The following is a 21499-nucleotide window of genomic DNA, read 5'->3' on the forward strand; positions in this document are numbered from 1 at the left end:
AATAATAATGCCTCGATTTGGTTGTGCACTAAAAGTCCTCACTTGTATAGTAAAATCCCCTGTGCTGTTCATTTAACTCTGAAGGGCTCCATCTTGCGCCACCCTTATCCCTTATCTCTAAACGTATTTGCCATTTTTTACTATTTTGAAAAACATTTTTAAATAGTTCAACTAGCCGATCTACATCGAGACATTGTGAGCTTGTAGATCGGCTATTTGAACTATTTTAAACATTTTGTTTTAAATAGTAAAAATTTAAAAAGGGGCAAATTAAGTTTAGGGATAAGGGTTAAGGGGTGGCACAAGATATAGGCCTGAGAGTGTACAAATGGAACCAGATAAGGGTCCATTTGGTTCAATATCAGTACACTCCCCGAATTACAAATGATATAAGGTTGAGGATTTTACTAATTTGTCCACGCTTACTATACCAATTTAAACGTAATGAATGAAAGGAAATTAGTAGTAAGAAAATTGTAGAGATATTAAACCCTAGGGGGCTTAAGGTATCTATGAAAGTTCACTAATATTTACAGCAATTATATTCAACCATATAGGCCAAGAACAATTAGTGGTGATGCCAGCTGATAAGTGAGCTGTTATTCAAGAGAATGTGACTTGCTTGTCTTTCTCATCGTCCAATAACGGTTATGATTGTAGTTATGATGGTAGCAGCAGTCCCTTCCCTTGCCTGCAGTGAAACTGTATGGAAATAGGCCTGCAGGCAACAATGCAGCTTGCAGTTTATGTTTTGCATGTTACAAGGATAGGATTGCATGCACTGCATGTGTAACTGCATGTTGAAATCTAACATTATTATTATTTAACAAAACATTAAATAACGTATTAATTAATAAACTGACAATCAAATCAACTGTTACAGCCTATTATAGCCTACTTAAAGGTGTTGATCTATTAGGCCTAGAGCACCATTCATATAACCTACAGCTAATCAACATTAGCCTGCATTTAATAGTTAATTTATCCAGTGGTTGTCAAAGTGCTCAGGGTTCCCTGAGCATTCCAAAAGGACGCTTACAGGTCTGTCACTCTGAGAATAGCCAGTGGAACCAAATGGACCTCTTGGCCTACATTCTCAGATTTATGGGAGTCCTTGAAATTAAAAAGGTGATAGGTGAAGAACCACTCATCATCAATAAAAGGACAATTTGTGATGAAATCACAGCATGGGTACAGTCCCTCTGCCTCAGGTATAGCCAGATGCCAAACAGAGCTTTACAGGCTGAGCCAATCACAAGCGCAAACAGGTGTTATTGACTGCTTAAGCCCCGCCCGTGCACCGGTAATCCAATCCGAGACCCTGTCACAGGTAAAACCGGCCTCAGTTTCTCAGTATAGCCCAAAAAAGCGAGAAAAGCCGACAAAACCCGTTCCCTGGGAGCAGACTCGTCTCTCCGTGTGGCCCTCATCATCCCGCGTTAGTGTGACGGAGTTTTTCAGGGTAAAGAAGACGGATCGGATTTTCAGTACCAACTAGAAAGTCCAGTTCGACCAACCGAGATGTCACAGGAGCATGACAAGTAAGTTGTTTCTTCGCACTCTCCCCTGGCACCAGTCAGCACCACCAACGTGTTGATTAAGATACTCAAAACCTTTAAAAAACTCTTTTTACAGATTTTTCCTCGTTTTTTTGGTAGCCTATATTGGCTCTGGAGGATTTGAAACAGGCTTTCCCCCAAAGGCTGTGGAGTGGAATAATTGCTTTCTTACTTCTTTAGACTTTTATTTTTTAAATTATTTTACTTTTTAAATTATTTTTTATCCTTTTTTGTAGGCTTATCAGAAAGAGTGCGACTGCGATCCGTTTTCTTGTGACTTAAAGGCAGCAGGGGATACGGAGCCGTGGGAGAGCTGCTCAGTTCACCTGTCATGTTGAAGCTTGCACCTTTACGCACAGGTGTATCCACCTGTCGTGCGAGCAGAGGTAGGCTTTCACAGCAGACAGTGAGATCATGAGTGTTGATTTAACTCTCTAGCAGTGTACAGTACAGAACTACAGATTACAGAATGTAACCAAATGGAACCGCGAGGGTCCATTTGGTTGGTTGGTTGGTTGGTTGGTTGGTTGGATAAAGGGTCAACATTTCTTTTTTACATTTTCTTTTACACTTTCCGAGTTAGGCTACACATGGATAGCGATAGCCTATATTAGCCTATAGGCTATAGCCTATTAACACTGCGGATTGTTATTGCGTAAACATTTCCCTGTCCCGTGGTAATAAAGGGCGGTTTATTGTTTGATTTCGCTGACAGTTATGTGGTTAGTCTTAATTTTGTTTATTCAGGAATATGCGCAGAGTGCATGCGGGCACTATAACCTTAATGTGCACTAACGGACAATTGTGGCCAATTTGTCATTGCGTCTGGCAATATTTTTATTTAGGATATTTATTTATTTTAAGGGTTTGCCATTTGTATTAAATTGCCTGTAGCCTAATGTATCCAAGTTTTCCTTTTAAATAAATGAATAAAACATAATAACAGTCATTTTGTGAGAGATGCTATAGTCTATAAAATGTGTTTTTGAGGGCATTTGAAAGGAGACTTTACTGTAATGAAATCGTACACCTATAGGCGTTGGCCCGATCACAATACCAGTAATAAGAAACACACAATGTATAAGCAAACTATATGAGCTAAAATGAATACTCTGTGTTTTCCTATAGCCTATTTATATGGGCTGGGCTACCTAATTCCTTCACACTGCACTGTGGCAGAAAGTCCAAGAAACATTCATTTGTTAAGAATCTTAGGCCTAAATTCTTATTCCAAATATAGCCCATGGTTCACTGCAGTGCGTAGCCTACCATATGGAATAGGATATTAGATTATATATTTCGTGGTGTATTTTATTTTTAATTGGGAAATAGAAGTTTAGACTATAGGCTATTGTTTTGCCGATTTTTCCCAAACGCCCCATAACAGTTCCGCCTGGAAAACACCTTGTCCCCTTTGTTTTTAGTAGTGGATTGCATGTCCTGGCAGTTTTATTGCCACTGAATAACGGATCTATCGGATTGCAAATCCCTAACGCCTTGAGATTGACATTTTATGAATGGCACAATTAGATATAGGATTACTAATTATCAGTTTGCTCTGACCATTCAGAGGGAAAGCTGTATTTGTTGTGGATACCCAGTTCGTTTACATGTGGCCATGAGAAGCTGCAAAAGGACTTATAAAGTAAAACATTCATGTATAGAGAATATAAATTACCACTTGCAATTGCAATATACTCAGAAACAAACTAAAACTCCCATTAAGAGGATTAAGAGTCCCAAAAATATGTTTTAATAAAAATGATAAAGGTTGAATAAAGCAAAATAGGCCTATATCCAAATTAAACAATGTTGTATCATATGCACAGCTTCACTATTTAATTATTCCAGCATATACTTTAACCACTTAAAGCATATTGTTGATGGAGCCCTCCAGGGGGCTAATGACATGTAGGCTATACCCCTCCTTTTATCCCAATGCAAATATGCAGAAACTAGCCGATCTATATGCGCTGTGAGTTTGTAGATCTGCTATTTTTGCCGAATGCTTGCCCAGGATGGGACGTTAGGGTTCATGATGTGGTTAAACAATATTTTTCGGCCAAATAAATTGGGGACATTGGCGCAAAAAAGTTGGAGAGCTCCTGATTTAGAAGGCATTTATAGAATCTGCCTCAGGTCTTAAATCTTTGGAGAACCACTGCAATAGATAAACATGGGTCAACATCGGCCTGGAATAGAACTCAAAGCCAGCTAGCTCCGCTCCTAGTTCCCCTCAGTCCTCACAAAGAGTGACTTATAGTGGTGCTGTGGCATGATGATGATGATGATGATGATGATGAGGAGGAGGAATATGAAGAATAAGATGAGGCGAAGAAGAACGTAGCCAGCGATGAGGAGAAGGAGGTAGAGGAGGAGAAGGAGGTAGGGAAATAGGAGGAAGAAGAGGCCAAGAGCCAAGTAGGAAGCATGATGATGAGGATATGATACTGTGAGATCAAGGCTGAAATGTTTCTTGCATCACACAGCCGCTCAATTTGCAACATGATGTAAAACCCCAAAATAAAGACAAGAACCAAATTTACAGTCTACACATAACATAAACATTCATAGAAGACAATATTCAAGGCTCTTCCATTTGGGCTGATCTAAAGTGACATAGAAGATGCTTTCCCAGTTTTAATGCCAACCCAGAACTACTTAATATTCCCCAAAACCAGAGCAGAACTCCCACCACATAGGACTCGGTCAGTCAAAAGTATTTCATATACAGCTTTAAGTTCAAAAATCACTTTAAGCTCCATATAACAATCTGGGCTTGAATGATGCATAGAGCCTGGGTTAACCCTGTATCAGTTTGATGGTGGTAACAGTTTATATTCACTGTCCAGACTCCAGGTTGTTGGTCACAGACAATGTTGTTCTACAACAGCTTAAATACTAATTTGTATTTGTATGATTAATTGCTTTTCGGAAACAGGTTCCCTTGCAAAAACGGTGGTGGTGCAGTTTAAACAGTGGAATGTCGCGGTGACAGATTTGCAGGTTGCGGTCAGGCTGCTAATGACAATGACAGATCATCAATCTAGAGCCGTCTCACTGGCTGAGCCAGTAGAGCATCTTTTCTTAAGACACCCCAGTCATTCAGAAGCTGAGATTTGTTGCACAATCAAGGAAAGGTCGTCTCAGAGATAAAGAATGTAGCTGTCGTTGATCTCTCTTATAACCTGTTTGTCAGTTCTGAACAAGAGCTTGACTGTAGGTCTTTGTTGATTTACATGAAGCCGGAGAAGCATATTAATCCAAAACAAATACTAAGCTCCTGATAGGAGGAGCCATATCTAGTTGATTGACGAGGCCTTAAGTAGCACTCCTTCGCACTGCTTATAACTCGTTACATGAATGTAACTTGTTTATTCAGCATAATTTCATTGGTAAACATCACTGTCTATAAGAGCAACTTGTTTGTCTGTAATCCACTCATATAGCACTGACAAGGTCTCAGGACCCAGAAATGTTTGCTATTTTTTTATTAACGCCTCACTATGAGCACAGAGCACTTTATGACCATTTCAAAATAAAATAAAAGGTATTTTCTTAGTTTCTGTCTAAGCCTAAGGGGTTTTTCTTAATATCCTATGCAGCGAGCAAGTCTTTTTCTGCCAGTCAAACATAACACAACATAACATAACATAACAAAGCTTTCTGCTTTTGTGTTATTAAAGGATTATTAATCAAATGATAATATATATATTGTATATATATATTTTTTGATACTATATATAGTAAACAACAACTATGTGTTACATGATATTTACAGAGCAACCGAACCAATTTTAACATAGGTATAAAATATGTAAATGCAATTCAAGCTGACTTACTTTTGGTATAACTTCCATATACATATTTATATACTTCGAGTACAAAAGAGACAATAGAAGTTATCATCACCGCGTTTCCTAACAATAATTGTTCTCTCCTCCCCCTCCCAGTAAGCGTGCGGTCCTGGTTCTACAGAACGAGCCAGGCTATGGCGGTCAGCGCAGAGGCTTCACCACAGAGGACGAGGCCTGGAAGTCCTTCCTGGAAAACCCCCTGACAGCCGCCACCAAGGCCATGATGAGCATCAATGGGGACGAGGACAGCGCCGCAGCTCTGGGTCTCCTCTATGACTACTACAAGGTAGCAGCACAAGACAGGAACCAGGCAGACCACATGGCACACACACGCCAAAGCCACATAAATGTAAGTTAGGGGACGTAGAGGGCGTAGAGTAGGGCTACTCAAGGGGCGACTCAGCAAAATGACAACAGTCCAAGGGCCGCAGGCTAAAAATGTCAGTAATATATTGAAACGTTTACAAATGTATTTTGTAACAGAGTAAAAAGTCACATTTCCATCTATAAGGACAAACCTCAATGAACAAAAACATTGTGATTAATGATGAAGTTACAAAATGAGGCTTCATTCACAAAATGTGAACAGAACATAATTTGAGTAAATTAACAGATTATCATCAGATGAATAAATAAGTAAGTGGTTAATACTAAGCTGAGTCGGCTGACATTAGGCCATATCACTTTCTCTTGGAACAAACAATACAATAACTATTCTAATTATATTATTATTGGTATGACCACGAAGGGCCGCAGATACATTAAGCAGGGGCCGCATGTGGCCCATGGGCCGCGGTTTGAGTAGCACTGGCGTAGAGCTAAAAACACTCCATCGCCACCGAGGCCCGGGTTCACTTCCGGCATGGGGATTATGTCCTTGCTGTACCAGCAACTCTTAATCGTTGCTCGCCTGTTCAATGGGGAGGGGACCTGGGTAAGATAGAGCAAACCTCCCCCTGCATTTCTCTCTCCCGGCCTAAACCGAGCCAGCCGCTTTGGCAGTGACAGTGACTGCACTACCAGTCAGGCGAATTGACATTGACTTAAATTGGGGAGGAAATGGAAACGACCAAAACATCTGTTCACAAGAAATAAACAAATAAATGTCAGAGGATATGGGTTACAACCAAAAAGGATCGGAGCAGCAGGAAGATGTACGAGCATCACTGGTAAACTCGTAAATAACCTTCTCCCCTGTGTGAGCTGGAAGACATGTTGAGCACCAAGGTCAAAACCACTGGTATAAAGTCCCATGTTAAAGGCTTATCAGGTACCAGAACACTTTAAGGCTAATAATGTACCTCTATGAACCTCATTCATCATGACCTCCAACCACCTGTGGGGCAGAGTGTGTGTCAGCTGCTGGTAACTGATCTAGTGTTCACGTATTGAGCTGTGCTGTTGGATTTGCTGTGGTCAGCTACTGAACGGCTGTGTTTACCTTCCCATACAGGTGCCCAGGGAGAAGAGAACAATATCCCACAGCAAGACAGACACATTGGTCTCTGATGTGGATCCCAACAAAAGGTAGACAGCTGACCTCACCTAATACCCCCTTTAAAAACGCACGCACGCAAGCAAGCACACACGCATGCACAGACACAGACACACACAGACACTGACACACACAAACAAAACACGCAGCAGAGGGGAAACGTGCCTTCACCGAAATTGTACAGTCCAGCCTATCTTTATGTTTTTAAATTTGTTCACACTGGGACATCTGCTGGCTGTTAAAGCAGCTATGTGTCCTTCCCTCCACTATGTTCCAGACACCAGATACAATCGGGGCACACCATAACCCCACTCCAGGAGACGTCTATGGCTAATGTGGAGAACAGGATTCAGGTGCTCAAGGGGCCCTTCAACATCCTTCTCCCCAACCAACTGGCACAGGACAAGAGGGGCCCCTTCCCCTCACCAGGTCAGTCGATGTGATTACATGACACGACTAGCGTGACAAGAACCTCTTGACTTGTCATTCACACACAGAACAATTGATCGATTGACTATCATTGTTTGAATAATTCATGAATTCAGACACAACTGTCACAGTTTCCATTGCCGCCGTGCCCAACTACGCCACAGTGAAGACGGAGGTGCCCACCCACGGCTTCACGGTCACGGTGCCCAACAACTGCGCAGCGGAGGCGGGCGGCCACGTGGGGGTGTACGACCGGCAGCTCACCCACACCCACACCTCGGTCCAGTTCAGCCCCAACACCCAGTCCCGCACGCCCCCCGACTCCACCTACCCCGAGAGCTTCAAGGACGGTTCCCAGGAGGTGCGTGTTTCTGTGTGTGTGTGTGTGTTTGCAGGAGACGGATACCAATACCCCCTCGTCTTTCTAAACCCCACTGCCATTCTCCTGTGACCTCCCCTCTCCTCTCCTCTCCTCTTCCTCTCGCTCAGATCTCTCCTCGCAGACAATAGAGCGTGCACCCGATCCCACGGAGCCAACGGTGGGCTCAGCCTTCCCCTGGTTTTATTTGAACATGCCAAAATAGCGGCCAGCGTGTTATTATGCCATTGTCTCACCAACACAATAAAGTGCTGTACTTTTCTCCTACAATAGCCAAAGCCCTTTCTCTCTCCTCTTTCTCTTCTTTAACCTGGAGGGCATTACTTTAGAAGGAGTAACCCAACAAAACCCCCCGAATGGGGCAAAAGAGGGAGGGACCGTATGGGAAGTGGCTTGTTTCAGCCATTCACAGAACGAGAGATGAGAGGTTTTGAAGAGGAGAACAGGAGGAGAGGGGGGGGGGGGGGGGGGGGGGGGGGTTCCAAGGGGACAACACATAAATAAATGGCACATTATATTTCTGTGATAAATATTTTTGAATTTACATGAGAGTGTACAGAGAGGATATTTTCTTACAAAAGTGAAAAAGAAACAGACCAGAGAGAATTTCCCACTGTGGGTGTCGCTGTTTTGTCTCCCTTGTCTTGGTTCTGTATCATACGTCTCTCTCTCTCTCTCTCTCTCTCTCTCCCTCTCACTCTCCCTCTCCCTCTCCCCCTCTTTGTGTGGGCACAGGTGTTTTCCTTCCCTGGGGATCTCCAGTTACGTATGGCCTCCATCGCGCCCGAGGACTACAGTGCGTTTGACACCGTGCCGGGGTAAGCTCTACCGCTGGCCAACTCCCTCCGCCACACCACCATTGAGCCGCGACACAACACTCCACAGAATGGCCTCATTCATTCAGCAGAGCCACTGGGGAGACACCAGACTCCCCGTGGCGTGAAAGACACAATGCCGCGCACAATGTTATCGGGCCCCAGCACTGACACCACGCTGATTTTGGGTCATGGTTTAGTAGTAGCAGCAGTCTGTTGTTGAACTCATCAATGAAACACAAAACACGCCCCAAAAACATGTGTTTTTTGTTTATGGTGCCAAATTTATCCAAACATGCTTTTGAGAATCTGGCCCTGGGGTTATGCTGCTCGCGTCTCCATTATAAAAAGGAGATTTTAAAGCTTTGTCTTAACCACTTAAGCTCTACTTTTAGCAGAAATAGGGAAAATAGCAGAACTGCATGTGGCTAATGTTCTCATATTCCTGGTTTAGGAATAATTTTGAGTACACGCTGGAGGCTTCCAAGTCTCTGCGTCAGAAGACGGGCGACGGCACGATGACCTACCTGAACAAGGGTCAGTTCTATCCCATCAGCCTCAGGGAGATCGACAACGCCAAAGGCATGCATCACCCCATCACCAAAGTCAGGGTAAGAGAAGAGAAGAAACAAACACGCACGCATGCACTCACACACTCTGTTGAGTCGAAACTCAGAGATGGAGCAAGAGTCTTCTATATGACACCTCAGACCTCAGACAACTACATCTCCCACAGTGCACCAGCAAGATGGCTGCTCGTTTGCGTGAGCTGAAAGCTCATACACACACTCACACATACAAGTTCTGTTTATTGTCAAACCCTGAGCAAAAGTTGAAATGGTAGATAGATAGAATCTGAACCTAAGTTCCTGATGGGCGTCCCATCATCTGTGTCTCCACCAGAGTTACTATTGTTCTGTATTTTACAATATTTTGATGTGTGTGTTCCATCCTCAGAGTGTGGTGATGGTAGTGTTTGGAGAGGAGAAGTGCAGAGACGATCAGCTGAAACACTGGAAGTACTGGCACTCCAGACAGCACACTGCCAAACAGAGGTGTCTTGACATCGGTAAGGATTCTTCTAAATGCTTCTCACATGCTGCTCATATGCAGTGCAACTCCACTCGCAGACTAAGGCAAAACATTTATTTTCACCACACAGCTACAGTAGATTGAAAAGTTGCTTCCTACCTTTTAGTTAGTGTTGCTGAAAGACACCCAGATCCAATTGTATATTCCATATTGCCATATGTACTACTAACTAAGTATGAACTGTCAACACGGAGTTACTGTACCTACACAACAAATGTTCGGTCCGTGTGTGATGTCTGATTGCTGTTTGATTGCTGCCCCAATTCATTTTCAATGGGAGTCACATGGTTTGACCAAACATTTTTGTTTGAGGTGAGAGCAATCAGCAATCAAACACAAATGTTTGATCAAACCATGTGACTCCCATTGGAAAAGCATTGTGGTGGCCCAAAAAGAAACGACCAAACATTGCTTGATTGGTGTTTGGTACGAGTGAATGAGGCCTTTTAGCGTACAGCATGCACAGTAGGTGCTCATCATGTCACTGCATTATCACCTTGCAGCCTCCCTGTCAGGTCTTCACCTGATTGGATGACAGGTGTAGGCTATAATTACCATGTTTGTGCTCGTTAAACACTCTTTACAAGCTGTCTCCCTTGTTGGGTAGGACAATACAGCAGCTTCATTTACCGTGGCCTGGGTTGAGTCTCTCTGTGTGTCTCTCTGTCTGGATGTTTGAAAAGACAGTTGTGACTGACTGTGGGGAAGATGTATTGTCTCACTGTGACAGCCCAGAAAAAAAAAGATTATATAAAAAAAGAAAAGTGATAAAGAAGTCATATTTTATAATTGTACACTAAATACAAAATCAATATTGTCTTTGTTTGTTGTTTAGCTTCAGTGCCATTACAATCTTAGCCATGGGTGTTTGTCATTTGATGGCGTAAACTCCTGTAGCAATATGTATATTTTTTACACATGGCCTAGCCTAGATTATATGATTGCTTTTATAACATTGCCAGCAATTGGCAGCGAGATTCATCCCCAATTCTAACCAAAAACCTTATGTTGCTCACTGCCATGGTCTGTGTTAAACTAAGTTGTCTCTTGTCTCCTGTATTTGACAGCCGATTACAAGGAAAGTTTCAACACCATCAGTAACATCGAGGAGATCTCCTACAATGCCATCTCTTTCACCTGGGACATCAATGAGGAGGCCAAGGTGAGGTGGCAAAAGCAGCAACTGAATCAGTCCAGTGGCCTCTAGTTACAAGTTCTCCAATTATTTTATGTCAAGGACCCTTACCTTTATATGAATTTGGCCACAGACCCCCAATATTTTGTGCCAAAATAGCCGATCCGCACGCACGGACGCACGCTTTGCTTCAGGGATCATGTGAGAACATTTAAAGTATGTCGTTTACAATGTCCCCTATCATCCTAGTTTTTTTTGTAGTTTCTCCACACAGTATGACGACAAACTGTGTGTCTCAGAATAAGCCTTGAACTTTCCCATAATGGACACTTTAACAAAAATAGACTGCTCCTCCTTGCAACGGTCACATGCTGTTTCTGGTTTTTCCTGCTCATCAGAGTAAAGGTGACAGCTAGCTGACGTAGTGAGTGTCATCCATTTTAAACTAATGTCTCACTAGTAGGCTTAAATGGAGACAGAAGTTAGGCTTGTAAGTTGGGCCGTCCATCCCCCATTGTATTTTGTTTAGTCAGGTTGCGAAGAAACGGGTGACGTGTGTGTGCGAGCGTATGTGCTTGTGTGTGTGTGTGTATGAGCGTGCATGTGCTTTGATGTGTTTGCCCGCTGTCTATACAGCATTCTTGACTGGTTCAACCTGTCACCCCTATTGTGATGCTGACATGACGCGCATTTAGGTCTTTCTTCGCGCCACACGAGAGCAACAATAGGTGCTGGAATGAGGAAACTCAGCAGGAGGCCATAGTCTATAGCCTTGACAGCTAACTATGAAATCCCGTCCGACAAGTACAAGGTGACAGAGGGGAGGAGGAATTTCTCGTTCCACTCCTCCTTTTCTTCACCTTTTCATCGCCGCTCCTCCTCTTCTGTTCTCCTCTGACCAGTTGGTTGAGTTGTGTGCACGTGCAGAGTACGTCAACCAGAAGCCAAATTCACCAGGCGGGCTGCTTCTGTGCTGCGTTAGTTGCTCCTCAAAGCATACATTAGGCTAGGTTGTCAGAAGACAGACAAGCCGAAAAACACAGGAATAGACAAGATGGCACCTGAGTTTATCCCTCATGTGTTCACACTAAACTCAAACACACAGACACGCATACACACGCACGCGCGCACGCACACGCACACACACACCAGGATATGAGTCTAATTCTAATGACTTGTCTCATGACCCGAGGCCTGTGTCCATAGGATGTTCATCCTTGTGTGTGTCTCTCCATGTGTATTTATCCTTTGTGTACGCAAAGCCCCACCAGGTTTAAACCGCCGATGTGAAAGATGATATACATGAAGGGGAGTGAGTGTACTTGTATTACTATACTTGTGAGGGGCTAATGTCCCCACAAGTACATTAGAATTTGAGATGTAGACATTGTGTGCGTGTCTGTCTGTGTGTGTAGGTAAATGAACGTTAGATGCTCTCTCTCCAGCCTCCACTGCTGTGCCCCCTGGTGATGCGAGGCGCAGAAACACAAAGTGTGTTTACGTAGTCCAGCCCTTCCCAAATGTTTACTCGCTCTGGGGCTGTTTACTGTATTTATGATAATCTCACAAATGGGGCTTTGGGTAGAAAAGCACAATGATACAAGATCATGTTTCATTCAAGTTCGCTTAAAAATATAACCGTACAAAAAGAAAGTGATTACCTCTCTATAATATGGAGGATGCTTTCCATTTATCCTTAAATGCCACAAATGATTCTTCCTGCTCATTTTCTTTAGATTTATTTGGTTGCTTTTATTGATAGGACAGTAGGCTGACAGGAAATATGGACAGAGAGAGAGAGAGAGAGAGAGAGAGAGAGAAACGGAGTGAATACACAGCAAAGGTCGTCTGGGTTTAGCATCATGTCTCTCGTACTCTACCTAGACAGAGTAAGCCATAGTCTAGATTTGAATAATAAAAACCTGCATGTGATAACCACAGACTACCAATAGAGGGCAACACAGAACATGCAATGTGGGATAAAGACCTATCTGCCAAGAAGCTGCTGCCCCAAAGCATTATTAAATCCACATACAAATGGGGAGTGCTTACAGAGTATCTGGAATTAAAAGAAAATCCAGTTCAGATGTGAAATTTCAGGAACGATATAATCATTGATATTATTGTCATTGACATTGTTTGACGAACAACTCTGTATTTCATAAGTAAAAGTTCAGACACACACACACACCTGCCCATCCTTTTCAGCCTAATCCAATCCATTCTCCTTTATTCTCTGCTCCTCTGCTCTCCGTGTCTAGATCTTCATCTCAGTCAATTGTCTGAGCACGGACTTCTCCTCACAGAAGGGAGTGAAGGGTCTGCCGCTCAACCTCCAGATCGACACCTACAGCTACAACAACCGCAGCAACAAGCCCATCCACCGCGCCTACTGCCAGATCAAAGTGTTCTGCGACAAGGGAGCCGAGAGGAAGATCAGAGATGAAGAGAGGAAACAGTCCCGTAGGAAGGGGAAGGTGTCAGACCTCAGTGCTGGAGCGATGGGAAACTGTGAGTGACACTCGATCATTTGGCATTTTTGCGGACACATAGACAGAAAGACCCTCTTCTAGGCGGCTCGCCTCGTAGGAATGACACCTTAAAAATGAATAAAAGAAACATAGACACACAGAAAGAGTCCTTCACGTTGTACCTTTGCTCTCCCAGTTGCAGATGTGAAACTGCCTCTACTCCAGAAGCGCAATGATGTGACCATCTTCAAGATGATGAGTGACTTCGACACACAACCTGTCCTCTTCATTCCGGACATCCACTTCTCCAGCTTCCAGCGCCATGTGAGTGCCAGTCACTAAAACGCAAACCAGCGCTCCCAGCAGCATTTGGAGGTGTTTTATAGCAGGGTAAAGACAGCTGCTGTTAGTTACATTACATTAATAATGAGTCATGCCAAAGAGTACGCACTGACAATAGTAAATTCTTGCTAACTAGTAGACCTAACATACAGTTCTCACTATTAGTTTTATTAGCTGCAGCTGTGTTTAGCCTGTTATGACATGTCTGTGAAAAGGGTCAGTGGTTGAATGTGCTGCATTTGCGTACATCGTGTTGAACGGGATGTTGTGGGATGAGCGAGTTGGAATAGTCTCCTTGAAACAAAAAATTGACCAAAGAAACTATTACAATTCTGAAATAGAAGTGTCTATATTATATTCCATTACATCTTCACAAAATGCATGTCTGTCTATATTCAACCATCTGTCGATCTGTCTACATGTTTCTACTGGCTGATATTTACAGACACTGTAAAGATGATCCTGTTCCTCAGGGCCCAACACTGTTGTTTTTGTGTTCGTTTTGGCTCCTTCAAAGAGTTCAACTTCAATTCTGAACTATTGCCCAGGCGCGGCCCTCTCATCAAACTCAGGAGTCAGGTCACAGTGACCAGATAACGCCTTCTCATCTGGTTGCCAGTTGGCAGAGTGAACCAGTTTTATTCTGGTCAGAGTCTTCTTATAAACCTCTGCAATACAATACAACGTGTGTGTTACATTCACCCATTTACACACATTCATACACAGCGGAGGCAATCATGCAAGGCACCTGCTCATCAGGAATAGTTAGGGTTCAGTGTCTTGCTCAAGGACACATCGACACAATACCAGGATGGTATGTTGTTGTACATTATGAATGTGTACTGTACATGCAGTAGGCCTAGTAGTGCCTACTACAAGCCCAATTTTCTTTTATGGCACACTGTTTGGTTTGGTTCATGGCGTTTTGAATGAGACCATTTGTGAATCTTGATTGCCCCCTGTTGGCCCAAGTCTGATACTGTAGGTCTGTAAGTTGCTATTCACCCCCCCCCCCTCTCTCTCTTTGTCTTTTTGCTATTCAGGGGCCTCTCTCTCTCTCTCTCTCTCTCTCTCTCTCTCTCTCTCTCAATATTTATACGTTTTGTCTGTCTGATTGTCTCTGCATGTCTCTCCACTGCTGTTTACCATTTCCTCTATTGGTCACAACTTTTGATGGGCAGCATTTATTTTTGGTGCTGCAGATGACCTGACTGAACCTGACTAACAACCCATGCTGAACTCTGTGGCTCTACAATCAGTGTCAGATATAAACACAATCTGTGCTCTGTTTTCAGCATGGATTTCTCTGAAGAGAGTATTACATTTGACCAACATTAATGTCTCTGTCTCTCTCCGTTTATCTCTCCTTCGGTCTTACCAGCAGCCTTTCTCAGCAGAGGATGGGGAGGACAGGTTAGTTCATGGAAGCTTTCGTCTCACACACTGTTTGAGAGCAAAACAACCTTTGGCACCCCACAGTTAAAGGCATTGGATTCACATGTCTGTTCTTGGAAATTGTGTGTGTGTGTGTGTGTGTGTGTGTGTGTGTGTGTGTGTGTGTGTTACTGTTAACTAGTTGTTATGGGTGATCAAGCAATGATTTTGCATGTGTTCATTGCAGCTCGGCCAGAGAGAGAGGGAGATTACCATTCCATGAGGATGAATTTGGTTCCCCCCCAAACAAGATCGCTAGAGTGGAGGAGCCAAAGAAAGGTAGGTGTGTGTCCGTGTGTCCGTGGATGGTTGTTGTTGTTATGACTCTGAAAGACATGCACCCGCCCTCTGGGCCATGTGATTATTGAGGCTCTTTGAAAATACACACGTGCCAGAGGCCTCCAGTGACCCAACACACATGTCTCTCACACACACACACACACACACACACACACACACACACACACACGTCTCTCACATGTCTCACACACACGCACACACACACACACACACACACACACACACACACACACACACACACACACACGCGCGCGCACACGAACAAACAAGTCCCTGGCTTGCACTTTACCCCATATCCCATTCACACACATAGAACATGCTTTTTCTTTGCTTGGCTCAGCATAACTAAAATACTAGAATCTTGCGCGCCTGTGGCGTGCTCACATCTAACACCACTCGTCGATGTGGCAGTGCGATCTGAGTGACACACACACACACACACACCAACCAACCAACCCGTACAGCGTTTAAACTTTGGCCACTCACTGACTGTGTTCTTTTCGTGACGGGCAGATTGAGTGGGCGCTCTGTAATAGTCCGTCACATCATGGAAAGGGAAACTGCAAAAGCCGAGGTTGAAACGGGGTGTCGCGTTATTGTGGATCTCACTGCAGTTCCAGGAAAGCCCTGTAGTGAATGGCCAGTAGTCGAACACCCACAAAGCTGGGTTGGAAAGTCAGTGACGTATCACGACCACAAAGAACAGGCGTAAACGGCATTCCGCATCATTGTGATGTCAGAACAGGCCAGCTCCATATATGGAGATCTAGGGGTTAGAGCCTGTGTGCCCAGAGCCTGGGCACAGTGGGCAGGGACCCTGTACAGAGCCTGGGCATTAGCGTTTGTGCTAGTTCTGGAGAACGGTGTATCCCAGCCGACTCAAGGCCGGGCACTGCACTCCCTGTGGTGGTGTGGAACGCTTGTGTCAAATTTGAAGTTGGTGGGGCAAACGGTTCTGGAGTTACGTGGATTACAGACGTACACACACAGAGACGTGATGCATTTATAGATGTAAGACAGCATTCCTGAGTTATAGATAGTACCAGAGTGACTGTGATTAATCTATAACATGCCTCGAACACATCTGCAGGTAATCAATTTGATAAACATGCTAAGGTCAACACCTCAGTATCAGGTTTTAGAATGCCTTTACATATACAGTATAATCTTTCACAGTTATTTCCTACAAGCATGGATAACTCCTGTGCGGTTAACTTAATGCTGCCACTCAATACCTAAATGAAACATACCTAAACCCAACTAATACCCTCAGCTGCCATTTACTGTACCCACATTTCAACGCCCAGGAGACAAGAGATGAAAGTTCATCTCTTGTCATTTGCATAAGGTCGAGAGAATCTAAACTTTTGGGGTCTCTCGTCACATGTTCGAGATCCCACAATCCTCTGCATTGTATCTCCCTCAGCCAGGGGCGGGCATTAATTCCCCTTTGGATGAGTAGCAGACGTTTAGTTTCCGATGCGGGAGACCTGTGTTCAAATCTACTGTAGGTGGCTACATAAAAGGGTTCTCACTCACACATAACCTTGCAACTTCCCTGTGAAGGTCTTGTGCGTGTGTGTTTGTCCGTGTGCGTATGCGTGCGTGCTTGTGTGAAAGGTTGACGAGCTCCCAGTCCCCTATAGAGAGCTCAGTGTGTGTGTGTGTGTGTGTGTGTGTGTGTGTGTGTGTGTGTGTGGTATGGGTGAGTGCAGACGAGGACACGACACAGTAAAGCCACAAAGACCAAAATCCACATAAAGGAAGCAACGGTCCAACAACTTGGCCTGACCCGGCTATAAACACTTCACTATGCCAGTGAATTCATCTGCCGTTTTAATTTGGGTATATAGTTTCCTGCTTTGCCTTACAGATTAGCTAGTGTGCGCAGTTCGTTGTACTCTTTGCTCATATCAATGTGTGTGCGTGCAGATCCACGCGAGCTTCGTCTAATGACTCTCTCTCTCCCGTCTTTCTCCCTCTCGCCTGCAGTGCTGTTATACGTGCGTAAGGAGGCAGAGGAGGTGTTTGATGCGCTCATGTTGAAGAACCCCACGTTGAAAGGCCTGGTGGAGGCGGTAAGTTTCTCTCAGCTTCCTACTCAGCCAGTGCGCCGGCATTGACAGCAGAAGAGCGGCAATAGGAGGACTCTTTATGCTCCGTTTTGTCATGAGGGCGGTCATCTTTATGCTCTGTTTTGTCATGAGGGCGGTCATAAGGGGGCGTCATGATTTGAATCGCCTGCCTGTTGTGTGCCTGACTGACTGTCTCTCTCTGTCCGTTGTGACGCGCACAAGACAAAGAAGGCCAGTGGTGAACGTTTTTTTCTTTTTTTAACTTCAATTTCAAAATACATTTACTTCCACTCCACTACATCACTGGATCCAAACATTGTACTTTTACTCTACTACATATATTTGAAAACTTGAGTTACTATAGTTACTTTGTAGATTTTTATTATTATTACAAAACGTATATTAACCAATTCACAGCCCTATATACATTTCGGCCATTTAAAAATGCTATTTTCCTAAAGGTTTTTATAAATTTGAAAACTTGAAATTGGACGTCCTGCATAATGAGCACTTTTACTTTTGGTACTTAAGTATATTTTGACGCCAATACTTTTGTACTTTTACACAAATACATTTTGAATTCTGGACATTCACTTGTAACAGAGTGTTTCTACATTGCAGTATTGATACTTTTACTTAAGTAAAAAAACGTGAGTACTTTTTCCACCACTGAAGACGGCATACTGCATGCAGCAGGAGACCTCATTTTCCCTCACACTAACCACCTCCACAATGAGCTGTGACAGACACAGCACCCCGCCCCTCTCAAAAAAGGAGAAAAAAAAGTAGTGTTGCAGAGATGAGATAAACATGGGGGAGACAGGGAAAGAATGTAAAAGAGGAGTTAAGTTTGGCAGGTTACAGGAGGATAGACAGCAGTGCTGCAGAATGGTATTGACCTGGGCTTGGGACAAAGGGAGTAGAGGGAAATGCATGAAAAGAGAGGAGGGCAGAGGCTCGTAAGACATAGTGATGGGGATTAGGGGTGCAACAGTTAATCAAACTAATCAATCAATTTAAAAAATATATCAATTTTTCAAAATGTATATCAAGTCAGACACCTTCATCTCATATTTCATTGCTTTCTCTCAACCAGATATCAGAGAAATATGAGTTGCCTTTGGAAAAAGTTGGAAAGGTCTACAAGAAATGCAAGAAAGGGTATGTCACTAACACGCACGCAGACATTTGTTCACAACGTTCTCCATAACATCAGATAATAATTGGTTGAACATTAAAGTAATATCTGCTGTGTTTCGCCTGCCAGGATTCTAGTGAACATGGATGACAACATCATCAAACACTATTCCAATGAAGACACTTTCCAGATCTCTATGGAAGAGCAGGGGGGCATGTACAAACTCACGCTAACTGAAATCTGACTGGTGCGTTGAACGGAGGACATGATATTGCCCTGTTCTCAATTACTTAAAACAGAAGAAATTAGGCCGTCAATTGAAGACACATGGTTTACACGTCTAGCTGTAATATTAAGTAACCTTAATTTATATATTGTGGCACAACGGCTGCTCATAAATAACTGCATTTATCGGTTATTCGTGGCGAGCAACACGCCAATACCATTGTGACATGAATAATGAATTAGACTTAAGCCTTGAAAGTGATAATAGGTTCTGATACTATAGCCAGATTGTCTCAGTGCCTATAGGGTCATAACGGAGAGAGTCTTATAAATTTAATCTTACACCAAGCCATAGCTCTTATTGTAAAACACCAATGGTTTGGGATATATGTTATACATTTTGATTAACTTTGTTACTTTTGTACATAAGAACCAGGAAGTTCAGACAATTGTGATTGTAACGATAGCTTCATTTTGTATGACAGGGCAATTTGAGTGATTGGCTCAAACATTTGCCCTTTATTTGTTATAAATGTGCAAAACATTGTGGTGCTGCTATACCTCATTCTATGCACGCCACAATCTTTATTATGTCTTTGAATTTGTACAAGAAAAGAAATGTGTATATATTTGATTGAGATATATACCATAGCCATACTTATAAGACAAGACCCTGTCTTTTCCTTTGTATAGCCTTAGCACTGATGTCTTTAAATGAGGGTATTAGCACACGTAATTAAAAACAGCAAAAGTCCTGTTTTACTGAAAAAGCAGGATGTTGTGAGCCCTGTGTTGTTCAGTGTATTAATACTAAACATGTTGGCAGTATTTAGTCAAGTCAACCTCAACTCTACCGTTAAGGTAGCACAGTTGTGCGTGTTTGTAGTAACGTTTGTGCCTGAGAATCAGTGTAGGCTGCTTATGAATGGATTTTCTCCCTGAATCAATTTAAGTACATGCCTCTCTACTTAAGTATTAAATTATAGTAGTAAATCTACCTTTTCCTTTTGTGGTCCTGAATGAGAGAGGCCAGTGAATGTCTGGCCTCTCATGTCCATGTGAACAGTTCTGGAAGTGCAATAAGACACTCAAACGAACCCATTTGCTTCTCTATGGCCAGATCTATATTATGCATCAATGGATAAAATAAGAAACAATTGTCCATTGGAAAATAACGTTGAAAAGGATCAACATGATCCCTCGTTTTATATCTCAGTACTTAATGTGTATATATTTATTGAAAATGGATGAGGGTTATTTTTTACAACATATATCCAAATGTCTATTTCTATTCTTAATAATATAATATTTTTGTTCCTTTTTATATGAAGTTATCCTAATGTTTGTCTAGGGAAATGATGATGTGTTCGTCATGTTTGTACAAAGCATTTGATGCACAAAGTGCCCAATAAAACCTACCCAAAAGCTCAGCTACATGTATGTTGGTCTGGTCTGCACCCATACTGTATTTACCCATGTCACTGCTGTTCACCCCCAGACCCATGTTGGGCAGTTATTATGAAATAAGCACATTTAATCACTTTCCCTCCCAGACTAATAATTAAGAAAACTATGGATGAGTTGTAAGTGCGGCAGACAGACAGACTGACAGGGTTGGGGGGGGGTTAAGCCAATTTGTACTTGATAGATTGTAGTTCGATAAATACATGCTAATTATTGCACATGTTGAAGTGTACACAGAGGGTAGTATCATATACAGTACTTACTTTGAATGAGATATTATAAGAACCAGAATAACTATTGCACTGGTATAGAGAACACATTAAAGGTTCTGTTTTCTTAAAAGGTTAAACTAGTTATCAAATAATTGCTATAGAGTAACACAGGTCTCCTCATCTTTCCAGCTAAAAAAGAAAATGCACGCAGGTAGGTCACCAATTTTATGGGTTGCCGCTACTAAATAGCCGAAGAGGCAGGGAGACTTTTCTGTTACTAAACGTCACGAAGGTCACATTTACTATGAAAACTAGAAAAATCTGTCCGTCCATTGGTCACGCCTATGGTTGCCGATTCATCACACCTCGTGACATCTCGTGACATCAAGGCGACGACATCACACCTCCATTTATGGTCACGCCTCGTGACATCACGCCGAGTCGTGACACCACGCCTCCATATAGTATGGTCATGCCTCGTGACACGTCACGCCACCATATATGGCCATCTCCATATATGAAGATCACGACACTGACCTCATCCAACCCTGGATTATAACCATACATGGAGAAGACTGGATCATCACCTACATCTGGAGCCAGCCAGCAACTCTACATCTGACCTCAAACCCTCCGCTGTCAGTGGAAAAAGACACTATAAATGAAAGGCCATTTACCAATGATATATAGCGTGTCAAAAACCATAATGTCACGGTGCCTGTGGTGCAGGTCGGTCTGCATGGAGCTCTGTGAAGCCTGATACTTTGTCTTACAGTCTACGACTGTGAAAAAGACCTACAAGCTCACATAAACAATGGGTCGCATCGTGAGCTTGTAGATCTGCTATTGTCTGCGTGCAACATGGTATAAATTAGGCACGACGAGGGAGATGATGGAGAGAGAGAGGGGGAGAGATTCTACATCCCAGTGCAACAGAAGAACCACACAGCCATGGCTCCAGTCCCAGTGCCTTTCCACGGGAGCAGATGTCTGGGCATCACCCGTAACCCTGCTGACAGGATGCAGGCGTGACAAGACCGCCGAGCCCATAGACGTCGTAGTGTATACTGAAAGAGA

General features: G+C 43.2%; 1 protein-coding gene across 13 annotated transcripts; it reads left to right on the forward strand.

Annotated features, from left to right (window-relative positions):
- The first annotated feature begins 1377 nt into the window (after positions 1-1377).
- On the forward strand, positions 1378-20176 carry grhl1 (grainyhead-like transcription factor 1). Of its 13 annotated transcripts, none has more exons than XM_080783888.1 (16): positions 1378-1541; positions 5513-5765; positions 6870-6943; positions 7156-7340; positions 7457-7701; positions 8455-8537; positions 8989-9145; positions 9492-9603; positions 10694-10788; positions 13023-13272; positions 13429-13556; positions 14956-14987; positions 15196-15287; positions 17301-17386; positions 18480-18544; positions 18651-20176. In XM_080783888.1, the coding sequence occupies exons 1-16, from the start codon at positions 1522-1524 to the stop codon at positions 18763-18765; spliced, it is 1992 nt and encodes a 663-aa protein (XP_080640014.1). In that variant the 5' UTR covers positions 1378-1521; the 3' UTR covers positions 18766-20176. The 13 variants fall into 13 exon arrangements, with proteins under 13 accessions (XP_080640014.1, XP_080640020.1, XP_080640021.1 ...); XM_080783894.1 differs by having other exon boundaries at positions 14959-14987; XM_080783895.1 differs by having other exon boundaries at positions 13435-13556.
- Positions 20177-21499: the final 1323 nt, after the last annotated feature.

This window comes from Protomyctophum bolini (assembly GCF_963924005.1).
Source record: "Protomyctophum bolini genome assembly, chromosome: 15".
In the NCBI taxonomy this organism is placed as follows: Eukaryota; Metazoa; Chordata; class Actinopteri; order Myctophiformes; family Myctophidae; genus Protomyctophum; species Protomyctophum bolini.